Raw genomic sequence first — 18,720 nt, 5'->3', positions numbered from 1 at the left:
CCAAGATAGGCCACAAAGGAAATAAACACTTAAAAATAAGCCCAAATTTTGGGCTTCTTCGTATAAACACTTATTTTAAGCACTCCCAAACTTAGCCTTAGGATTTTGGCAAAAGCAACTTTGGGAGAGGGCATCTGTAAGTTTCTGAGTGAGATAACTATGAAATGGAGTTGGTTGTATGAATGAACAATGCCGACTTAGGTGGCATTCAGTAGTGTGTAAAGGACCGTTTTGGTCCTGTCCATGGCAAGATGTGGTGTTTTGTTATGTGTAGACGGTCCCTATCCACAAAATAGCGTAGACAAGGACGAGCCACACCCCAATTTATCATCTATAATATTTTCTCATGGATGGTCCACACTATGGCATGGATAGTTTGTGCGAAGGTTTCAGTGTAACGTACATGCGTTACATTGGTCTAATTACCCTCATTTTATTTAGTCTTTTAATAATTTTTAAATTTTAAAATTTTAATATTTTATCAATAAAGTAATATTTTTTAATATTAATTCCAACACAAGTCTGACGGTTCTACTTCTCAACTCTTTTTTCATTATTTAAATATTATTTTTTAATATTTTTATTAATAAAATAATATTTTTTTAATTATTTAAAAATGTAGTTTTTGTCTACATATTAATGCCTTTTTTTTTTCAATTTATTTACCATATAAAATGCAAAAATTAGACATTTATGATCAACTGCGTAGATATCCTATAAATGTATATGAGATACATGGAATCAAAAGCTAGCCCACACCACACCTATAAAACATCACTGTGGGTGTGGACTGGTCCAATCCATACAATCTATCCATAGTTCAGAACAATTATAGACTGTGGTGTGGTGTGGATTGGTCTTTGTCACAGAGTGTGGTGTGGACTAATCCACGACCACTAATTTCTCATCCACACTATAGAACACCCCCTTAAGGTATTTTTCTTTAGAGGGTAGAGACGGACAGAAAGGCATTGTGGTAATCTTGCAAGTGACGTTTATCATCTAAGGGAGAGTTTTTGATAATAATCCAAATTGAAACCTGACTAAAGATTTTAGCTTTGAAATGGTAGAAATTGAAATCATGTTGGTGAGAAAATTCTAAAGGGCTTTATACACATCCAAGGTTCAAATCATCATGAACATAAAGGGTTTTAGAAAAGCGCAATTTTAAGATATATATATATATATATATATATATATATATATATATATATATATATATATATATATATATATAACACTTTGGATATGCAATACGCATGAATAAGGTGGAAAAATTAAAGGGTAAAATATAAAATCCTTCCCAGAAGTTTATGACAATCACAAAAACCTCCCCTGAAGTTTTACTTTAACAAAAACCTCCCTTTGTGCTTTTGAAAAAAATTGTAACCATCTCTCTTCTGTCATTACCCCAGTAATGAAGACATGGAAATTATGAAATTGCCCTTTCTATTCATTAGGGTATCTTTGGACATAATTTAAAATGCCATATTCCCCCTTCTAAATTTCGAATGCCATCTAAGAAGTTTATCAGGTAAAGTTACTTTATTATTTTTCAATTCTTTTTTTTTTTTTTTTGCATTGGGTATTAAAACTAGAAGAAATGTCTGATTCCTAAATGGCTAATGCCCAATTCTTCAAAAGAAAAAAAAAGCTAATGCTCAACAAACAAAAATATGAAGGTGATAAAGAAGAAGTCTTAAACGTTTCCTTAGAACACAAGCTCATGGGGTTTCATGCCCGCCTTAAAAACCTAGCTGCCAACACCCTCAACAGCTTGTATTACACCAACATATATACTTCTGATTATCTTTTCTTTTACTGTGGGATTGCCTTCTTTTCCTCTCTTCTCTTATTCAAATAACTCGCACTACTCCCTCTTTTTCTTCTTTTTTTCATGCATCTTACTTTGTAAAGCAGTTGTCATCAAAATTTTCAACATTTAGCCCGGAAATGTCAACCTTGGTGGAGGTTGCAATCACATAAGATTGGTTCACACGCCTTAGGGGAACACCATTGATCTCGAAGGGTCCAGTAACAGCTGAAGCAACTCTTTTCCCCCTTAAACCTCCCAACGAGAAGAACCAACACCATCCCAAGAGTAATGCTCCCCTGGGCTTGGTAGATTTGGTGGCTTCTCGGCTGTCTTCGGTTCTGCCGGCGGTTTGGGATCGGAGAAAGATGGCACCATTCTTAAGATTGGCATTGATAGCCTAGAAATTGTGCTTGTACATCTGCGACCTCGAATACTTGCCCGCACCGCTTATCAGATCTAGGTCTTTCTCTCCTTCGGCGCCATTGACGAAGGGAGGTTGGAATTACCTCCCCTCTAAATTAGATCTAACTAGTAAGGGGGGTAATTCTAAGATTTTTAAAATTACAGGGGAGGTTTTTATGATTGTCAGAAACATTAGAAGAGGTTTTGATATTTTACCCAAAATTAAAATATGGGAAACTCCAATACCAAATATAAGTGTCAGGAAAACTAAGCCTATGCTTGCTAGCTTGATGTATTGGAAAAGCTTTAATTGGTTTTGAATTTGGTGAAAGTTGAACTTGAACTTGACTCCTCAAATAATAATGGAAATTTAAATTTCAACCCTCAAATAACAGCAGTCCTAAGCTTGAGCCATTTTCTGAGAAGAGATGTGGGTGTTTGGCGTTGGTGCCGTTTTCTGAGAAAGTGGTGCCATATAAACGGCCTCTTATTTAGTATGGTTAACGTTGCTTCAGACCATACCTTGAAAATTGGGAAAGTGTGGTCTGAAGCAACATCAAACTTGATGTTTTTTGAGAAAACAGCTAGTTACTTTCAGCAGTGCAATGATGTGAAATCATCTTGAACATTAGATAATATGACCAATGATGAAAACGATTCTCCCCATGAGTGGTAACATGTAGATGTTCTCAATGTGGCTAAAAAATCAGTGCTGTTTTTCTATATTTCAATTCCTCCAGTCCAAACGTGGGCCTATATGTGCCAAAAATCAGTATGTGCTGAAGCAAAGTTAATGAATCAAAAAAAAAAAAAAAAAAACAGAAGACCCTCATATATATATATATATATATATATTAATTAATTAATTAATTAGATTAATAAAACCCACATCAACAACAAGTAAGAAACAAACGCAACACACAACTTTGAAGCCTACAACATGCATATTACATACATACTACTGGAAATCAGATTTCCTTTAGAGCTAGAAGCAGCCTAGAAGTAGAACACCACTTCAAACGCTAAGCTAGCTGAGCGCATGCCATTAATGCTATATATTAATGCTGCTGTTTTTAACTTTTAATTCGATATTAATATCAATTAACACTCCTGCAATTCCTACGAATTTGGCCGCTCTCTCCTGTAAGCGGTTTCAAGCTCCCCATCTTCAGCATGGCCACCTCGAAATCCTCAAAGAAGGCTACCGGATCGTCTGCGTAGGACTGAACGATGTCGCGTGTCCCACTTTCTCCTCCGGCAACTAGAGCATGGTCAGATGCAAGCAGTCCGTCACCTGAGAGAAGGTTGACGTAGTACTGGTTGTCGAAGGTTGCCGGTGTTGCCAAGTCCAGCATTGCCAATGTTGTGTTATCAGATCCGGAGCAGAGCTGCTGCAGTGATGAAAGGAAGTCTAAGTCCACCCCTGCGTCACCGGAGTTAGCACCTGTAGGTCCACCGCTGCCCTTGAGGCGCGAGCTGAAGGTGGAGCATCGAGCCTTTCCGATGGTGTGCGCTCCCGAGAGGGCGACCATGTCTCTGAGGGAGAGGCCGACGTTGTTGAATTTGGTTACGAGTGTTGTCACGTCGGAATTGGGGCCAGGGATGTTATTGTTTGCTGCTGACTTGCTGGCACTCAAGCTGTCCCTCCTCCCCGTCTGAGCTTCCCATCCAGGTCCACCTGACTGTAATCTCCGACGACGTTACGTAAGTTCCTGGCTGCAGCAGGAAATTAAAGGAAACTGATGATCGATCGATATCAATTCAACATTACGTACCAGAACGACGGCGTCTCGTGCCGCGACGGCGAGGATATCAGCACACGATACAGTCTCAGGGCACACCGCTTCGAGGTCGGATTTTATGGCATCGATCACTTGGAAACCCCTCAGCGAGTTCAAGTTGGGTGCAGCTGTTTTCTCACCCACCATGGATTCTGTGTCATCTAACAACACCGAGCCGTCGCATCCCTACAAACAAACAAACAAACAAACATTTAATCCTCGACCTCGATCACCAGTCACCACCCACATTGTCTAGTGTTATAATAAGTTAAGAATGGCTAAAACTAAAAACTAATTCGATGACTCACGTACGTTAACGAAACAATCGTGGAAATGGAGACGCAGGAGAGATGCGGCCATCCTTGGGTCGTCGGCCACCGCCTCCGCCACCCACGAGAAGATGATAGCTTCGGCTTGGGGGCAGGTGGTTTGGTAGGCGTCGGCCGGCAGAGAGCCATCACCACCGCCGAGGCATGCCTTGGTCAAAGGATTCGGCCGCGTGCTTGATAACGCAATGACGGCAAGCTTAAGCATGAGAAGCGTGAAAGCTAGGTGGCGGGTCACCATCTTAATTAATTAGAACACCTTGTTGAGCTCGAGCTCTGAAAGTGTTCTTCTCTCACTCCTTTATATATATGGATAGATAGCACAAGGAAGGAATAAGAAGACTCCTGGGATCGATCGTTGAGAGGTCTCTAGCTCTGTACTCTGTACTATAATACATGGTGTGTCGTGTGTGGTTAATAAAAGACATAGTCAAGCCTTACATTAGAAGTGGTCAAATTCATGATGGGTACGTTGTGTAAAGTGTAAACTGTAGACCTAACGCCATGTGCTTCTTCGTGTTTGTACTTGCTCTCCTCGTTCAGCTGGAGCTCGGGCCGGGCAGTTTTTTCTTGTCTCTCACTGTGACTTGAAAGAGAGATAACATTACCTACCATTGTCTCTCACTGTGACTTGAAAGAGAGATTACTGTTTTTCATATTGAGGGGGATTTGTTGTCTCTTACTCCATTGTTGAATCCATTGTTGAAGCATTCAACTCAATGTCAAATTGACAAAACCGGCACGATCTAACTCGAGTTGATCGGTTTTTCAAAACCATTTGTCGGTTTCGATTTGCATGAGATAATTCAGTTTGGTTTAGATTTTTATGTATAGTCCCTATATATTTTATTTTTGTTTTGTTTGAACTTTGAAAAAAATGGTAATTTATGATAAAAATTAAGAACGCAAAATCAATACAAATATAATATAATGGTACAATATTTAATTTAATTTTGTATAAATTTAAGTATACATTGACAAAAAAAAAATCAATTTTGCACAAAAATTAATCGATTTAAATATATATTTTGAACTTAAATATAAAGAGACATTTAGATATATATATTTTAGCTTAATATATATATAAATTGACCCTTTATGTTTGAATCGATTTTAATTAATAAAGTCAGTTGAAAAAATGACTCAAACCGATCCAACCCAACCTATAAAATCCATACCCAGTAGATGATCAGTCATGAACGTATGGTCCAGATTGCACTGCATCAGTGTACCCTTACCATGCGCCTTGTTTCATGGGTTCTGAATTGATATCAGTTCACTGTATTGTCAGAGAACAAAAAAAAGGTTAAGGTTTACACGCTCACGGCCGGAGGGAAACACACGCTTTGCAGATTTCAGTGAAGGTTATAAATTAAATAAATTAATAAACCAATTCATCAAGGGTTCAAGTGGGGATTAATTAGATTCATCCCTTAAGGAGATCGGTTAGCCAAATCTGTACCCACACGTTTTGCAACTTTACATTTGAGAATATCTCCCCACGAAATAAAGTAAACAAGTACAGAGGTATTCTCAATGCAAGACAGTAAAAACTGCTCGAATGACTTTGATCGGACCAAAGCCGAGCTCTAAGGAAAGAAGTTCAGAAAGGGAGTCATTAATTGATTTGGGGAATTCTCTGGACCGACCCATGATGATGTCTTATATAATATAATATATTATAAATTATATATTAGATTATAATATATTCAAAATTTATAATTATACTATTCTATAATATATTTGTTATTTTAATTAGTTTCAATATTTATATAAAAAATTAAGATTTGAAGTAAAAAAAAGGCATTTTTTAGAAAAAAAAATAGTGGGATAAGGCACCGTGAAAACACATAAATCATGAAAAGTTACCCAAAAAAATCTTCATAATCGGACATTTGAGCGCAAAATTATGGTGTTTAAAATTTTGCACTTATAACATTTTCAAAAACCAACCTGATGCATTTATAACATTTATAACAATTAGTTTGCACCTTGGGATTTATCAAGAATTCAAAATTGTAAAGCTGATAATTACTCCAATAGGTATAATTTTAGGGATTTTATAGTTGTGGAAAGCGTTAGGTAGAATAATATGCTCCAAACTGATCAGTTGGCCCCACTCAAGTCAGAGAGAATACTTGCCTTCTTTTTCTTCAAAAGAACATGGTTCCAGCCTCCAGACTTCAATAAACATACCTTTGGTTGAATTGTTTGATCTTTAAACTTGGTTGCATTGCATCCATTTATCTTTCTCCCAACCTTTTTCTTTATTAGCCAGTCCTTAACCAAATTATCTTGTTATATAGGTAGCTAAAAGCATTATCAAATGTTGTTTTCAAATTATTTAGGGTCTTGAGAAGGGTAGATTGAATCAAGGATCAAAATTTTACAACTTATCAGTTTGTACCAGTCGATATATATTGTATTGGTAGGTCATTGATATGCCAAATAAGACCCGTTTGGGGGTTTTAACCCATTTCAGGGAATAGGCAGGCCTTAGACCAACCCCCTGACCAATTATTGAAAAAACACCTAAATGAAATGGTTGCTTTAAGACTCCAATTAAACCTGCATTCTCATGCTTGTGAGCCCAAGATTTTAACATTAGACCAAGCAATGACCCCTGATGTGGATATGGCATAATAAATATTTATTCCAGATATGTGGTTTTAAGGCTCATGGTATTTTTGTGATTTATTATTTTTTAGTATGCAAGTTTAGGTCGGGCTTGGGCCAGCTGAAATCTTAACCCAAGCATTGTCCAAGAACTTGGTAGACCCAAGCTTTCAGGTTCAGGCCCAGCCCAAAGCTGAAAAATTTGAACCCAAGCCCAAAGAAAGTTAGAATTGGGTAAGGTGGGCTTGGGTTAGTCCTACCTTTGCAGCATCCAATATCAAAGATTTTACCCCACAACTATTGTGGGTCTAGGGGTAGAAAAAATAGGTAAAAGGGCCTTCTAGGGCTCTTTAGCTTTACCACATTTACTATATTTAGAAAAAGGAAGTCTCATTAGGGCTCACCATTGAACTGGCTCAATGTTATGATTGTGGGCTTTAATAATTTTGTATTTGGACTGGAGGAAGTTTTTTTTTTTTTTTTTTTTAATTAGAGCTCTTTATCTTTACCAATAAATAAATAAAGCTCTTTATAAATGAAACGAGGCTTAGATGATAATGATGAAGGAGAAATTAAATCTCTTCTAGAAGCTCTAATAATACTAAGAGAAAGAGCAATATTAAAAAGGAAAACCACCTTTACCCATATGATTCACAACTTTGACAGAGAATCAGAAATCACTATTAAAAGCACCCAGCCTCTCAGGCCCTCAGCCCTAAGAGATTATTTAGGTAAAGATTCTACCTAATTGGATTACTGCAACCCACTAATTTAATATGAATATTTAGATCATGCTGATTCATTGTATATGCAATCTCTTTGGTGGATCATGATTTTCTATTTTAATTAATTAATGTTACTGTAAGAGCTATCTATGGCTTCATCTAAGAGAGAGAGAGAGAGAGAGAGAGAGAGAGAGCACTGAGCTTAGCACTGAGCTTTCTGCAACAGTGTTAAAGAAAAGACCTAAGATGGAGGTATAGCTAGTCATAGCTAATATTATAATTGTAGTCTTTGATCTCCACAAGATGCTTCTCTAATAATTAGAAGTTACCCGAGGACAAGAGAAAGATGCCCAGATAAAAGTCATTTGAGCAAGAGATCTCTATAATGGATTCCGTATGAAAAGAAGATCCAATGTATCCATGTAACCGTATCACTCTTGTCTAGAATCAAATGAATTAGTGCCCATAATTTACTCTGAAACAATTCCATACATTATTTTCAACTTTCCATTACACCCTGTGTTGTCACTTGTCACTGAGCCACCTAATCTCAACTTGATCACATTCACACGGTTGAAAGCTCTAAATGATTTTGTTATTGGCACAACTAAAAATAGGAAAAGAAAAGAAAAGAAATCTCAACATGAATTCTTCTGCAGATCAGACCTGGAGAAACCAGGAATATTACAAGTGGAGCATAGTGGGTGGACAAAAGGTCTCCAGGGGTTGTGCATCCAATTTCGACCCAGTGATCCTTGTTGCTGCAGCTGGGTGAAGATATATAACATTCAATGATTTCTGTTCTTTGAAACTCCCAGATAATGTTATTTCTCTTCCAGTCTTCCTTCATCTCCCTCTCACTTTTATGTTTTTCTCATCTGGGTTGTGCTCAACTCAATGTTTTGAAACCCGGAGGACATGACCAACCGTCCGGTTCAACCTTCTTCCAGATTCTAAATATTAAAAAAGAAAAAATATCCACTGAAACATGGTTGAAAGTTGAAATTAAACCATGAAGGATTTGCTGCTTGTTTTTTGTGCTGATAGGACAGTTGAATCGGTCAAACCACATTGGGTCATGCCGGCTCCAGTTTCCAAAGCATAGTTCTGCTTTGCCGGTTTCTAATTAACTGGCTGGAACTTGGGTACATGGGGTAAGCCGTAAATTGCATTGAAATGGTCAAAACTGAAGAACCATAACCATTTCTCTAAGCTCAAGTCCAGACTGTCCAGTGCACGGTACGGCAGGCTTTAGAGCTCAGAGATATCTGGGCTTCTTCAGACATGGCCATACCGGAAGGCCGCCTACCAAAGCGACAACATGTATTCATTTCAGCAAAGGATCGAATCTGGACGACCCTTTGCCTGATCGATGAAGCAATATATGAAGAACTCCCCACTAGAGTCCGAGTCTCCTTGACTTCTTTTAATCTTTCATATTTTGATTGTCTGTTTCAGATAGACCGTGTTTGTCCTGAGTCTGAGACCGGCCGGCCGGATGTCCGTCAAGCCAAGAACTCACCCTGACTACTGCTTTCCCAGTTTCCCCTAGCTAGTAGTCCTCTGTGTGGAGTTTGGACAGAAGTTTGTTTTTACTGCCTGAACTATACATATATCAATCAGAAATCTGAGACACTGATCGGATGATTATATGCATGAGAGATTTGTTGAAAACTCAACAGTGTTATTTCCAGGCAGGATGGGCCACCATTTGAAGTAGGAATATTATCATGGTTTCATGGCAGTATTCGACTCTGTCTGTGAACTGTGATATAGAGGGTCCATATCATACATTTAGTCGATTACTTTATTTATAATATCGCATTCGCAGGTTCCCAAGATCCAACCTGACTCCTGTGACCCCAACAAAGACTGCTATTTGGGATTGCTTGGGACAACTGTTTGTGTTTTTTTAAATTTTAGAAAGAGATTGAACGAAAGCTCAAAATCATCAGGATATCGCAGATAATTACATATTTTTTGCATTCCAACAAATGGGCTCTACGACTTTGACTTCTGGAAAATGCAATAATTAAAACTTCCCTTTAATTTATCAGGTTTTATCTCTTTGATAGTTTGATGGTTCATGTACGACTAAGTGCTCAAATTTACGTTACAACTTCCCTTCAACCCTTCAACCCTTCAACCATTTTTCTTTTAACTCAAAGAAGAGGATTGACCAGAGATTGTATTCACTTTTAACTCTTTTTTATTTTAAGCGTATACATCCTAACGCAAATTATGAACAAAATTTGGATCCTTGTTGACATTATTAGGGGGTTTGTATAAATTATTTCTGTTGGGGCAGCGAAAGTAAGTGGGCCGAGGCACAATAGACTGAACTCGGAGATAAATACAAGACTACAAAAATATACGGAGAGAAAACTTGAATCTTTTAGAGAACTCTTTAGAAAACTTGAGTTAATTAAGGGATGACATTACCTTATTTATATTGTAGGCATAGTTTCTTGATAGCTAAAACAAAGCATCAATTCCAATATTAACTCTCATTAGGACTCCAAGAGTCACATTCATGTATTTCTTAATTTTTGAGTACTCTCCAATTCCCACACTTTCTTATTTAATTCCCATATTCATAATTAAATCTCATAAGTTACAAATTAATGTGAAACAATTTCTTCTCTTTTTCTTCTTTTATTTTTCAATCTCTATATAAAAGTGATGTAACCGTTCCTAGTCACGTATCAATTTTTTTGTGATGTATAAATTTTTTTTGGCTAAGTACCTCGTTATTTGACCCGTTGGTGACGTGCCTTGGTGATGAGCTGCTTGGTGGCGAACTCCCTGGTGGCGAGTTCCCTGGTGGAGAGCTACTTGGTGACGAGCTGCTTGGTGACGAACTCCCTGGTGGAGAACTGTCTGGTGGCGAGCTCCCTGGTGGAGAGCTACTTGGTGGCGAACTGCCTGATGGTGAATTCCCTGGTGGCGAACTGCCTGGTGGCGAGCTCCCTGGTGGACTCGTCATTTGACCTGCTCCTAAGCGGCCTGCAACTCAGAGGATGGTGGAGCTCCCTGGTGCAGCGCAACCCGACTGCCCTCTGCATGAGGTGACTTCCTCTCCTTTGTAGGCGGCGGGAGGTGAGGGACCTACGAGAACTGAATCAGAGGACCTAGGGGTATTTTCTCGGCGGGGACTCTCCGATGCCTAAGTTAGCATTCTGATTACAGAGAGCTTGGAGAGAAATGAGAGAGCTAGAGAGCAAGGGTTACCATCCTTTTTTTTTCCCCTCTTGGCTTTGGGGGTTGGAGTCCTTATATAGTGGTGTCCTCGCGGGTTAGGTGGGTGAAAAGCCTTCAAACGGTAAGACTCATCATATCCCGTTAGAACCGGGGTACGATGGTGAACTCCTCGAGGTTGTCAGGTTGGCGCTTGTGTCAGGCGGCCAGGTCGGTGCCTAGGCCAGGTTGTCAGGTCGGCGCCTGTGTCAGTCGGCGGGTCAGTGTCTAGGCTATGTTGTCAGGTCAACGGCTGTGTCAATTGGCGGGTCGGTGTCTGGGCCAGGTTGCCAGGCAGGAGATCTTCCTGCGATACGCCAAACTACTCTTCTGTATCGAGCTACCCTACAAGTGGCGAGCTGCCCGGGGGAGCTATGCCGAGCTGCTTGTGACGAGCTTTGCCAAGGTGCCTGGCTCCTTGGTGGCGAGCTCCTTGGAGAGCTGCCTAGCTCCTTGGTGAGCTCTTTGGTGAGTTACTGAGCTCCTTGGTGAGCTACTGAGCTCGCGGGGTAAGCCGTTGTGGTTCATCGGTGGGCGTCTTATGGGCGGCTAGGTCGGTCAGGTCGGATCATGTGCCAGGCTGATCCGGCCGGGTCGCGTAGGCCGCGCCAGGCCGTGCTAGGTCGGCCAGACCGGTGCCCGGGTGTCCAACTTGGTAAATTGTTGCTTGGGTGTTTGCCTAGTTGTCACGAGGTGCCATGTGTCGCAATTTCACTGTAGGGCCAATTCTGCCCTCATCAGAAAGAATTTTTGTTCTTCAGAAAAAAAAAAGAAAGGAAAGAAAGAAGAGAAGAACAAGTATGGGGAGTTTTTTTTTTTTTTTTTCTTTTTAATCTCTCCCTTTGTAAAAGAAGGCTAGAGAATTAAGCCCTCCTCATCTATATTGAGAAGATGTACTAGCTGACGACCTTGTTGATACTTTCTGTTGTGAGAATGCACAGACGTTATCAGTTAAATATCATAAAACTCAGGATCCAAATCAAATACTATAGAGCCCAGTTAAGTCCTATTTTAAGTATGCATCTCCTATTTGTTATTTGAAGTTCATAAATCATAAATATACAACTCCTGGTTCTTTCAGATGCAATGATTGATGACTAATTTAAGAGGAACTATTCTGGTTCATTTAATTTTCACCCTTCGTTTAACAAAACAAATAATAGAACAAAAGGAATTTGATTATTTGACAGCCTAATTTACACTCCCAATTAATTCAATTCTACTGCTATGTGGCTAGACACAACCTAAACATAGAGAAGATCATTGTAGACGTGGGTTTTCAAGGCAAACACATTGACACAAATCGAGGTTTCAATATTTGCATGATCCATGCACAGAGTAGGTCAAAACTCAAAAGGTAAAGCCATGGTGGTACTCGATAAGTCTTTCCTTCTGAGTTCTGAATGCACTCCATGGTTCACGCTTCCGTGATCTTAATTCAAACAGTAAATAGAAAACATGATTGTGGTCATATTACGTAGTAAACAGAAAAAATGCAGAAGCCCAGGTTGCAGAACATCTGAATAAATTCCATAGTAGAGTCAGACCCCTCTACAGGTTTAACGTTGCTGTTACCCATGACTGATGTATGTGAACAATTAATGCACATACACATAGATGCATAAGCAGTACATCACATGGATATCCGTCCAAATTGTCTGTGGTTGACACATTTTTTTGTTTTAATCTAATAGACTAATATATTTTGTTCTCTTTTTCACATCTATACATGCAGAAGAGATATATCATTAATTAATTATTTATAGAAACACCATATGAACGCATCAGGAGAAGAGAAAGAGAAAGAAAATATTTAATTTGTATTATTTGATCTCCCTAAATTCATCAGATAGAGAGGCTGTAATAGTATTATGGGAGCTCTGCATTGATCGATCTGTGCTAGCTAGCTACGTACATGTCATGTATAGTCATGAGCAGCGTGGCATTAATTTAAGTAAGCCCAACATTCCTGGCAAAGACAATGTCACATGGACAATATAGCTTTTTCAACCCAAGAGGTACAGAAACCATCCATTCCATCAAATACAAAATAACAAGTCCATACCTCCACCATGATCTCATAACTATTCATTCAATGGATCCAAACCCATTGAGTAGTTAAGAGATCCCAGAAGAGGAAATCAGAGCCATAAATTAAATATTCAACACGATCAAAAGTGAGTTTGTATCAGTGTCTTGTTCTCCCATTCTGCAACTCCCCCTATACATATCTAGATACCTCATCACCAGTTCTTCACAAATCACAATAATCATCCAATCTTTAGGCTTTAACTCAGGCACCTAGAATCAGAAACCTGATCGAGTTTCTAAGTCATTTTTGTAGATGTCTCATCACTTTCCTATAAGTGGGTCCTGATCAGGGTTCCCACTCAAAGAAAAAGCTGAAAAGGTTGTATCCAACTTGCTCCATGGAGAAGAAGGCTCTAACCCATGAAAACACTAAAACCCTCGCTGCAACACTGGAAATGAAATTAATGCACGTTCCATCAACCAAAACAACGAAGATATATGCGAGACAAGTGAAGGGAAAGAAGAAAGAAGAACACAAAACCCTAGAGTTCCAAATATGAATAATCTCTCTACATAAATACAAGAATAATACAAAGAACCCAATTAGGAAACTAGTACTCCCATCGGAACACAGTGATGGTGCAAAAACAAGAGAGAAAATGGTACATAGACAAGAACAGAAAAAAAGGAGAGGTATCGGTAAGTGGACTGTGTATATATATGTGACGATCGACGTGGGTTATTCTCTGAGGGTGATCTCTGTAAGTCAGTAAGATGACTACATACCAGTAATGGGGATTTCTTCTACTCCTTTTTTATCATCATATCCGAAGGAACGACATCTTGAAGAAGGCCATGATCTCTAAGGAAGGAAGCTGCTGAAGTGCAAAATCGTCTCTCTTGTACGAAAGTAGGAGACGAAGAAATATTAGAATTAAAATTCAAAGGTGGTAAGTTGTGGAAATGGGGTTGTTGTTGTTGTTGCTGTTGTTGGAAGTGAGACTGCGTCAATTGCATTGGCATGGCAAAGGCCGCACCGTAGCTGCCGGAATCCGAAGAGATTCCGGTGGAGCTTCCACGAGGCATTACTGGGCTTGGATGTGTGTGCTGGCCTTCGTACGTTGTCACGACAATGGAAGGATCATCTGATGATCTCTCTACTCGCTTCTTCACACCGCATGTGGCACTGGTGCAACGATAGTAGCTCCTGAAAATAGACAAATGATCAAAACCCAGAAAAACATAAACAAACACTTAAGAAAATGACTATTCGTTATCGTCTATGTCATGTACTGATCTAATTCCTCTGGCTGGAAGCAAATGGGCAGAACTACCAGAGAAAGATGGGACAAGGTGGGCAGGTTAGTACCTTGGAAAAGGGCTATTTTTCACAGCTTTTTGTCCATACTTTCTCCATCTGTACCCGTCTTCCAGATGATCGACCTCGCTCTTTGTCATGAAAGCAAATCTCGGTTCTCTGTGCCGTTTCTGGTTCTTTTTTTTGGGTTTCAGCCTGAAACCACATGCAAAAGATTTGATATTTGAAACAGATATCCAATAGATTACAAAATCAAGCATCCAGTAATTTTCAATTTCCTTGAAAAAGAAAAGCAAAATTAGATTACAATTCAGTGTCCCAGAAAATATAAGGAAAAAAAAGGACGAAAAGAAAAAGCTTACTGCTTCTTAGTCTTCTCCTGCTCCTCCTCTTCCACTGCTTTGGTCTGTTCATCATTTGCTGCTTCAGTCGATGATGATGAAATCGAAGAAGAGTTGGGTGTTGCTGGCAAATTCAACACCTCAGACGACTCCGGAAGTGATGACGTCGGTGGTAGTGGCGGTGGTGGTGATGGTGGTAGTAGCGTCGACGGTTGCTGTAGCAAATCGAATATAGAAGGAGTGAAATCTTGGATGCCCAATAAATCCATGAAGCCTAAAGAGCCTTTTTCACCTTCACAGGACATGTCAAAGATGCTGGATAAAGAGAAAGTGGTTGGAATCTGATCGGAAAATGTCGTAGCTCCGATCGAATTCTCTGTCTCCATTGTTGTCTCTTTCTTCTCCATCAACCGATCAAAACGAGAGATCTTTCATTTCTTTCTGCGGTTGCTTGGTTGCTGCTGTCCCTTCTGCTGTTAATTGATTTCTCTCGCCCCTCTGTCCTTCTCTGTGTCTATGCTCTCTATCTTGCGCTGTAAGATAGGAAAAGAGAGAGAAAAGAGCTACAAGAGTGCCTGGATTTTATAGTGTGAACATGGAGAGAGAGGTTCGAGGGAGAAGAGAACAGGTTGGCTAGGTTCTCTAAAAATAATTGACCGACGATCAACGGTCAACAGTACGTACGGAACATCCAATGGCCGGTGGTAATGAATGCAGGAGCCAGGTGGCGTCCACTCGGTCCGACAATCCGGTCGACGCTTTCATACATACGCGGGGTTTGAACGGTTTTTAACCACTAAACCGGATCGGTTCGAAGATGAAGTATGAACGCTCCCCAACTGGTTCCGGTTATACGTGTGTTACATCACGGTGTAAAGCTGGAAAAATGAGTCTGTGTGCATGTGATTCCTTATTTCCTTTACTTTCCTCTATTCTCCTAATGTATAAAACGGGTCATGTCGGGTCGGTACGCATGGCACGGCGCTTACCTCTGGATAATTTGGGGTGTCGGCTTGGCATGGCCGATGGTTTAAGTCCGTGTATCTTCTATCATGTCGTGGGTCAGATTAGCCTTGGGCTAAATCTTAGGCCAAATCTGAGGTTATGGATCGGGTTAAAGTTATTTATTTAGAAAATTAAAAAAACTTTAAAATTTTAATATATACAATAATTAAATAAATTAGTATATAATAAAATTGAAAATAATTATTTATTTTATTAATATATTATATACTATATTATTATATAATTATAACTTATATAATATATTATATATTATATATAAAAATATAAAAATATAAAAATATAAATAATATATATGGGCTAAGCTGGGTCATGTTGGCACGTGGGCCATGGGCAGCCCGGCCCGCTCGGCGACCCACACGATTGTATCGGGCTGCGAGAGAAACGACTCGCTCGGTCGTGCTGTGCTGGTTTGGCCCACGAACCTAAAACTCCAGACCCAACACGGCCCATACGATTGTACTGGACCGTGCTGGGCGAGGCAGGACCCGATTTACACCTCTAAATTCCAACCCTAATATTAAAGATTTTCATTTTTCATTTTCTGCATTTATTTATTTTTTTAACTAGAGAATGACCAAAGTGTCCCCAATCCATTTATGGGATAGTGATGATAACGTACTTTCGGGACACAATATAAAAATGCCCTTGCCTGTTCCGAGTAATCTTTTGCGTTACCGAGCGTGCTCGGTGACATAAAGCGACTGCACTTTTTATCGGCTACGGCTAACGTCAACAACAGCATGGGCTATGCGTTGTCGGATCTATCTCCCCTTGTTGGAACTTGCATCTCCAAATTAAAAAGAAAAAAAAAAACATTTCACTTTATTAAAGTAGCTCGCGACGTACATTCCTCTCCCTGGGTTCATCATATCCATATCCATTCATGCATAATATGGATACGGTAGGGAGGCCCATGGCCAGGGAACATGCATGGCAGTTGGCCACACCACAAATATTGGTCGAGAGTCGAGATCGAGATCATCCAATTGCACTGTCTCCCCGAAAGCAAAATACCCTTCTGATTTTTTATCAGTGATGCGGAGGGCATTTAAGTAATTTAAATGATGTAATGGTACCGTGGAAAGATAAGGTAGGAAAGGAAGGAAAACGTGTGAAATGGATAGTTGGATACCCCGTACCCCAGTCGGTGAAAAAGATTTTCGAAGAGAAAGGCATAATTAATTAGACAGAAACGGTGAGATCGGTAGTAAGGGAGGTTCAGGTTTCAGGTTATCTCAGATCGTGTGAAAAAGGTTTTATACACGTATGGTCTCTCGTCTGACAGGCAGATGGTGTGCTGACACGATTCCCGCGTCATCCACCCTCCGCTTCGCTCGGTTCTGGCTTTTCGTTTCTCTCTGGAGTCCAAACAGACACACAACCAATCCACGTAATCCTAATGAACCATCAATAGTAGGTCCAGTGAAAGTAGAAATGGGCCAATCAATAGGTAGGCCCAATTCCAAAACAAACGAGCCTTTTTGGCTTTGAGTTTTGATTCGTCGACCCACTGAAATGAAAGATTAGGGACAAAAGCGGGATTGTCAGAAAAAGGGGGCAAATTATTTAAACCCTTTTCGTGAAACCAACTCGCCACCATACACGGCCCGGGTCGACGTCGTCTCAGAATTCGATGCCCGACCAATCGGCCCCTCCGAATCGCACACGTGTAATCATCTCAATCCACACATCGAAATGCCCCAAAGCGCGTCATTCCTTCCACGTGTACGATCGGACGGCCATGCTAGCTGTCCCAGCTTTCAAAGCACGTGTCCCTTTAACGCGGTTTCGGTATATTCTACGTTTGCTTGTAATACACGCTCTCGAGATCTTGTGTGCAGTAATAGTGTGCTCCTCTCTTATAATAGCGCTTTTTCTTTTTTCTTTAAAGAAAAAAGAAATCAAGTTAAAAATTAAAAAATAAAATAAAATTATTTAGAATTAAGTGTTGACTATGTTGCTTCATGGACAAGTTTGGGGGTTTCGAAAGAGACAAAAGAGACATTATTAAATCGAAACGGAAATGGGGTTGGTACTTCTTCTGTTCTGCTTCTGATTTTAATTTTATATTAAACAAAAAATTATTTATTTATTTCAGCTTGGTTTCTCGGACCCAAAACCCTAGCTTTGTTTGACTACGGTCACGAGTCTCCGCTACGGCTACGTATCGGCCGATACCTACCTTCTCCTCCTTGGCCGGATTGTGTGAGTCTGATGGATGGATGCCTCGATCCTCGAGCAAACAACACATGCCGCCCCGGCCGGTCAAATCTCTCGAAATTCTGAATCGAACACCACCTGTTTGTTTGTTGGTTCATGTGAACGTGGTTGAAGAAGGAGAAGGAAAAAAACGAAGGAAAGAGGGAAACGGTCGTTTAACTAATCCATGAGGAGATGTTTTTAATTTATTGTAAAAGAAACAGCTGAATGTATGTGTGAGAAGTGTGAATAGTGACATGGTCCCCTCCAGGCGCTCCAGCATTTAAAGGGTTTATAATAAGTAGATTATGGTGATGGAAAGCCACTGTCATCGCCATATGCAAAGGAAGTTACAAGTATATAATGTAATGGGATGAAATGAACATCATTCATCATCCTATGATACACTGATTTGTTTTTTTGTAAATTGTTTATTGCAGAGAATCTTCTTTTCTTTTTTATTTCTGTTTCTTCTGTTACAGATTAATTGCTGTGAAGTGATTATGTGAAGATGAATGGGAATGAGTGAGTGAATGAGTGAGTGATCCACGACACTTGTACCCCGTGAATGCCCACCATGTGTTTGGTTACCTACGTTGACTCTATTGTTTGGTTGGCAGAGATTTCGAGGAGATAAACCATAGGCGCATATGATCTGATTTTATATAGATACATATATAAGAGTTCTGTTTGGTTTTGCAAGGATATGATCATGGAAAATAAATGATTTTTTTTTATTATTTTTTTACTAAAAGGTGAATCGGGGTTCTAGAAAATTGATTTGTTTTTCCTGTTGAATATCAAATTTGAAAGAAATCATTCATTCTCTTTTGTGGTTTGTCTTCCTTTTATGTGCTGCAACCAAACACAACTGAAGTGGCCATAGCTAGCAAGTGTTTCCC

The 18,720-nt window shown here is 39.6% G+C and overlaps 2 protein-coding genes across 2 annotated transcripts; both read right to left on the bottom strand.

The window, feature by feature from the left end:
• Window positions 1-3,119: 3,119 nt before the first annotated feature.
• On the bottom strand, window positions 3,120-4,687 carry LOC148861263 (peroxidase superfamily protein). Its single transcript, XM_088986672.1, has 3 exons — window positions 4,312-4,687; window positions 3,994-4,185; window positions 3,120-3,900 (listed from the first exon to the last, which is right to left on the bottom strand). Exons 1-3 carry the CDS (start codon window positions 4,564-4,566, stop codon window positions 3,316-3,318), a joined length of 1,032 nt encoding a protein of 343 aa, XP_088842798.1. The 5' UTR covers window positions 4,567-4,687; the 3' UTR covers window positions 3,120-3,315.
• An 8,774-nt stretch (window positions 4,688-13,461) lies between these two features.
• On the bottom strand, window positions 13,462-15,211 carry LOC148861262 (putative WRKY transcription factor 48). The gene is made up of 3 exons (XM_088982463.1): window positions 14,615-15,211; window positions 14,304-14,447; window positions 13,462-14,141 (listed from the first exon to the last, which is right to left on the bottom strand). The coding sequence occupies exons 1-3, from the start codon at window positions 14,998-15,000 to the stop codon at window positions 13,739-13,741; spliced, it is 933 nt and encodes a 310-aa protein (XP_088838589.1). The 5' UTR covers window positions 15,001-15,211; the 3' UTR covers window positions 13,462-13,738.
• Window positions 15,212-18,720: the final 3,509 nt, after the last annotated feature.

This window comes from Nelumbo lutea, chromosome 4, assembly GCF_056320005.1.
Source record: "Nelumbo lutea isolate HS-2025 chromosome 4, American lotus-T2T, whole genome shotgun sequence".
NCBI lineage: Eukaryota > Viridiplantae > Streptophyta > Magnoliopsida > Proteales > Nelumbonaceae > Nelumbo > Nelumbo lutea.
The sequence above is the reverse complement of the archived record's forward strand: the minus strand, read 5'-3'. Positions and strand labels throughout refer to the sequence as shown.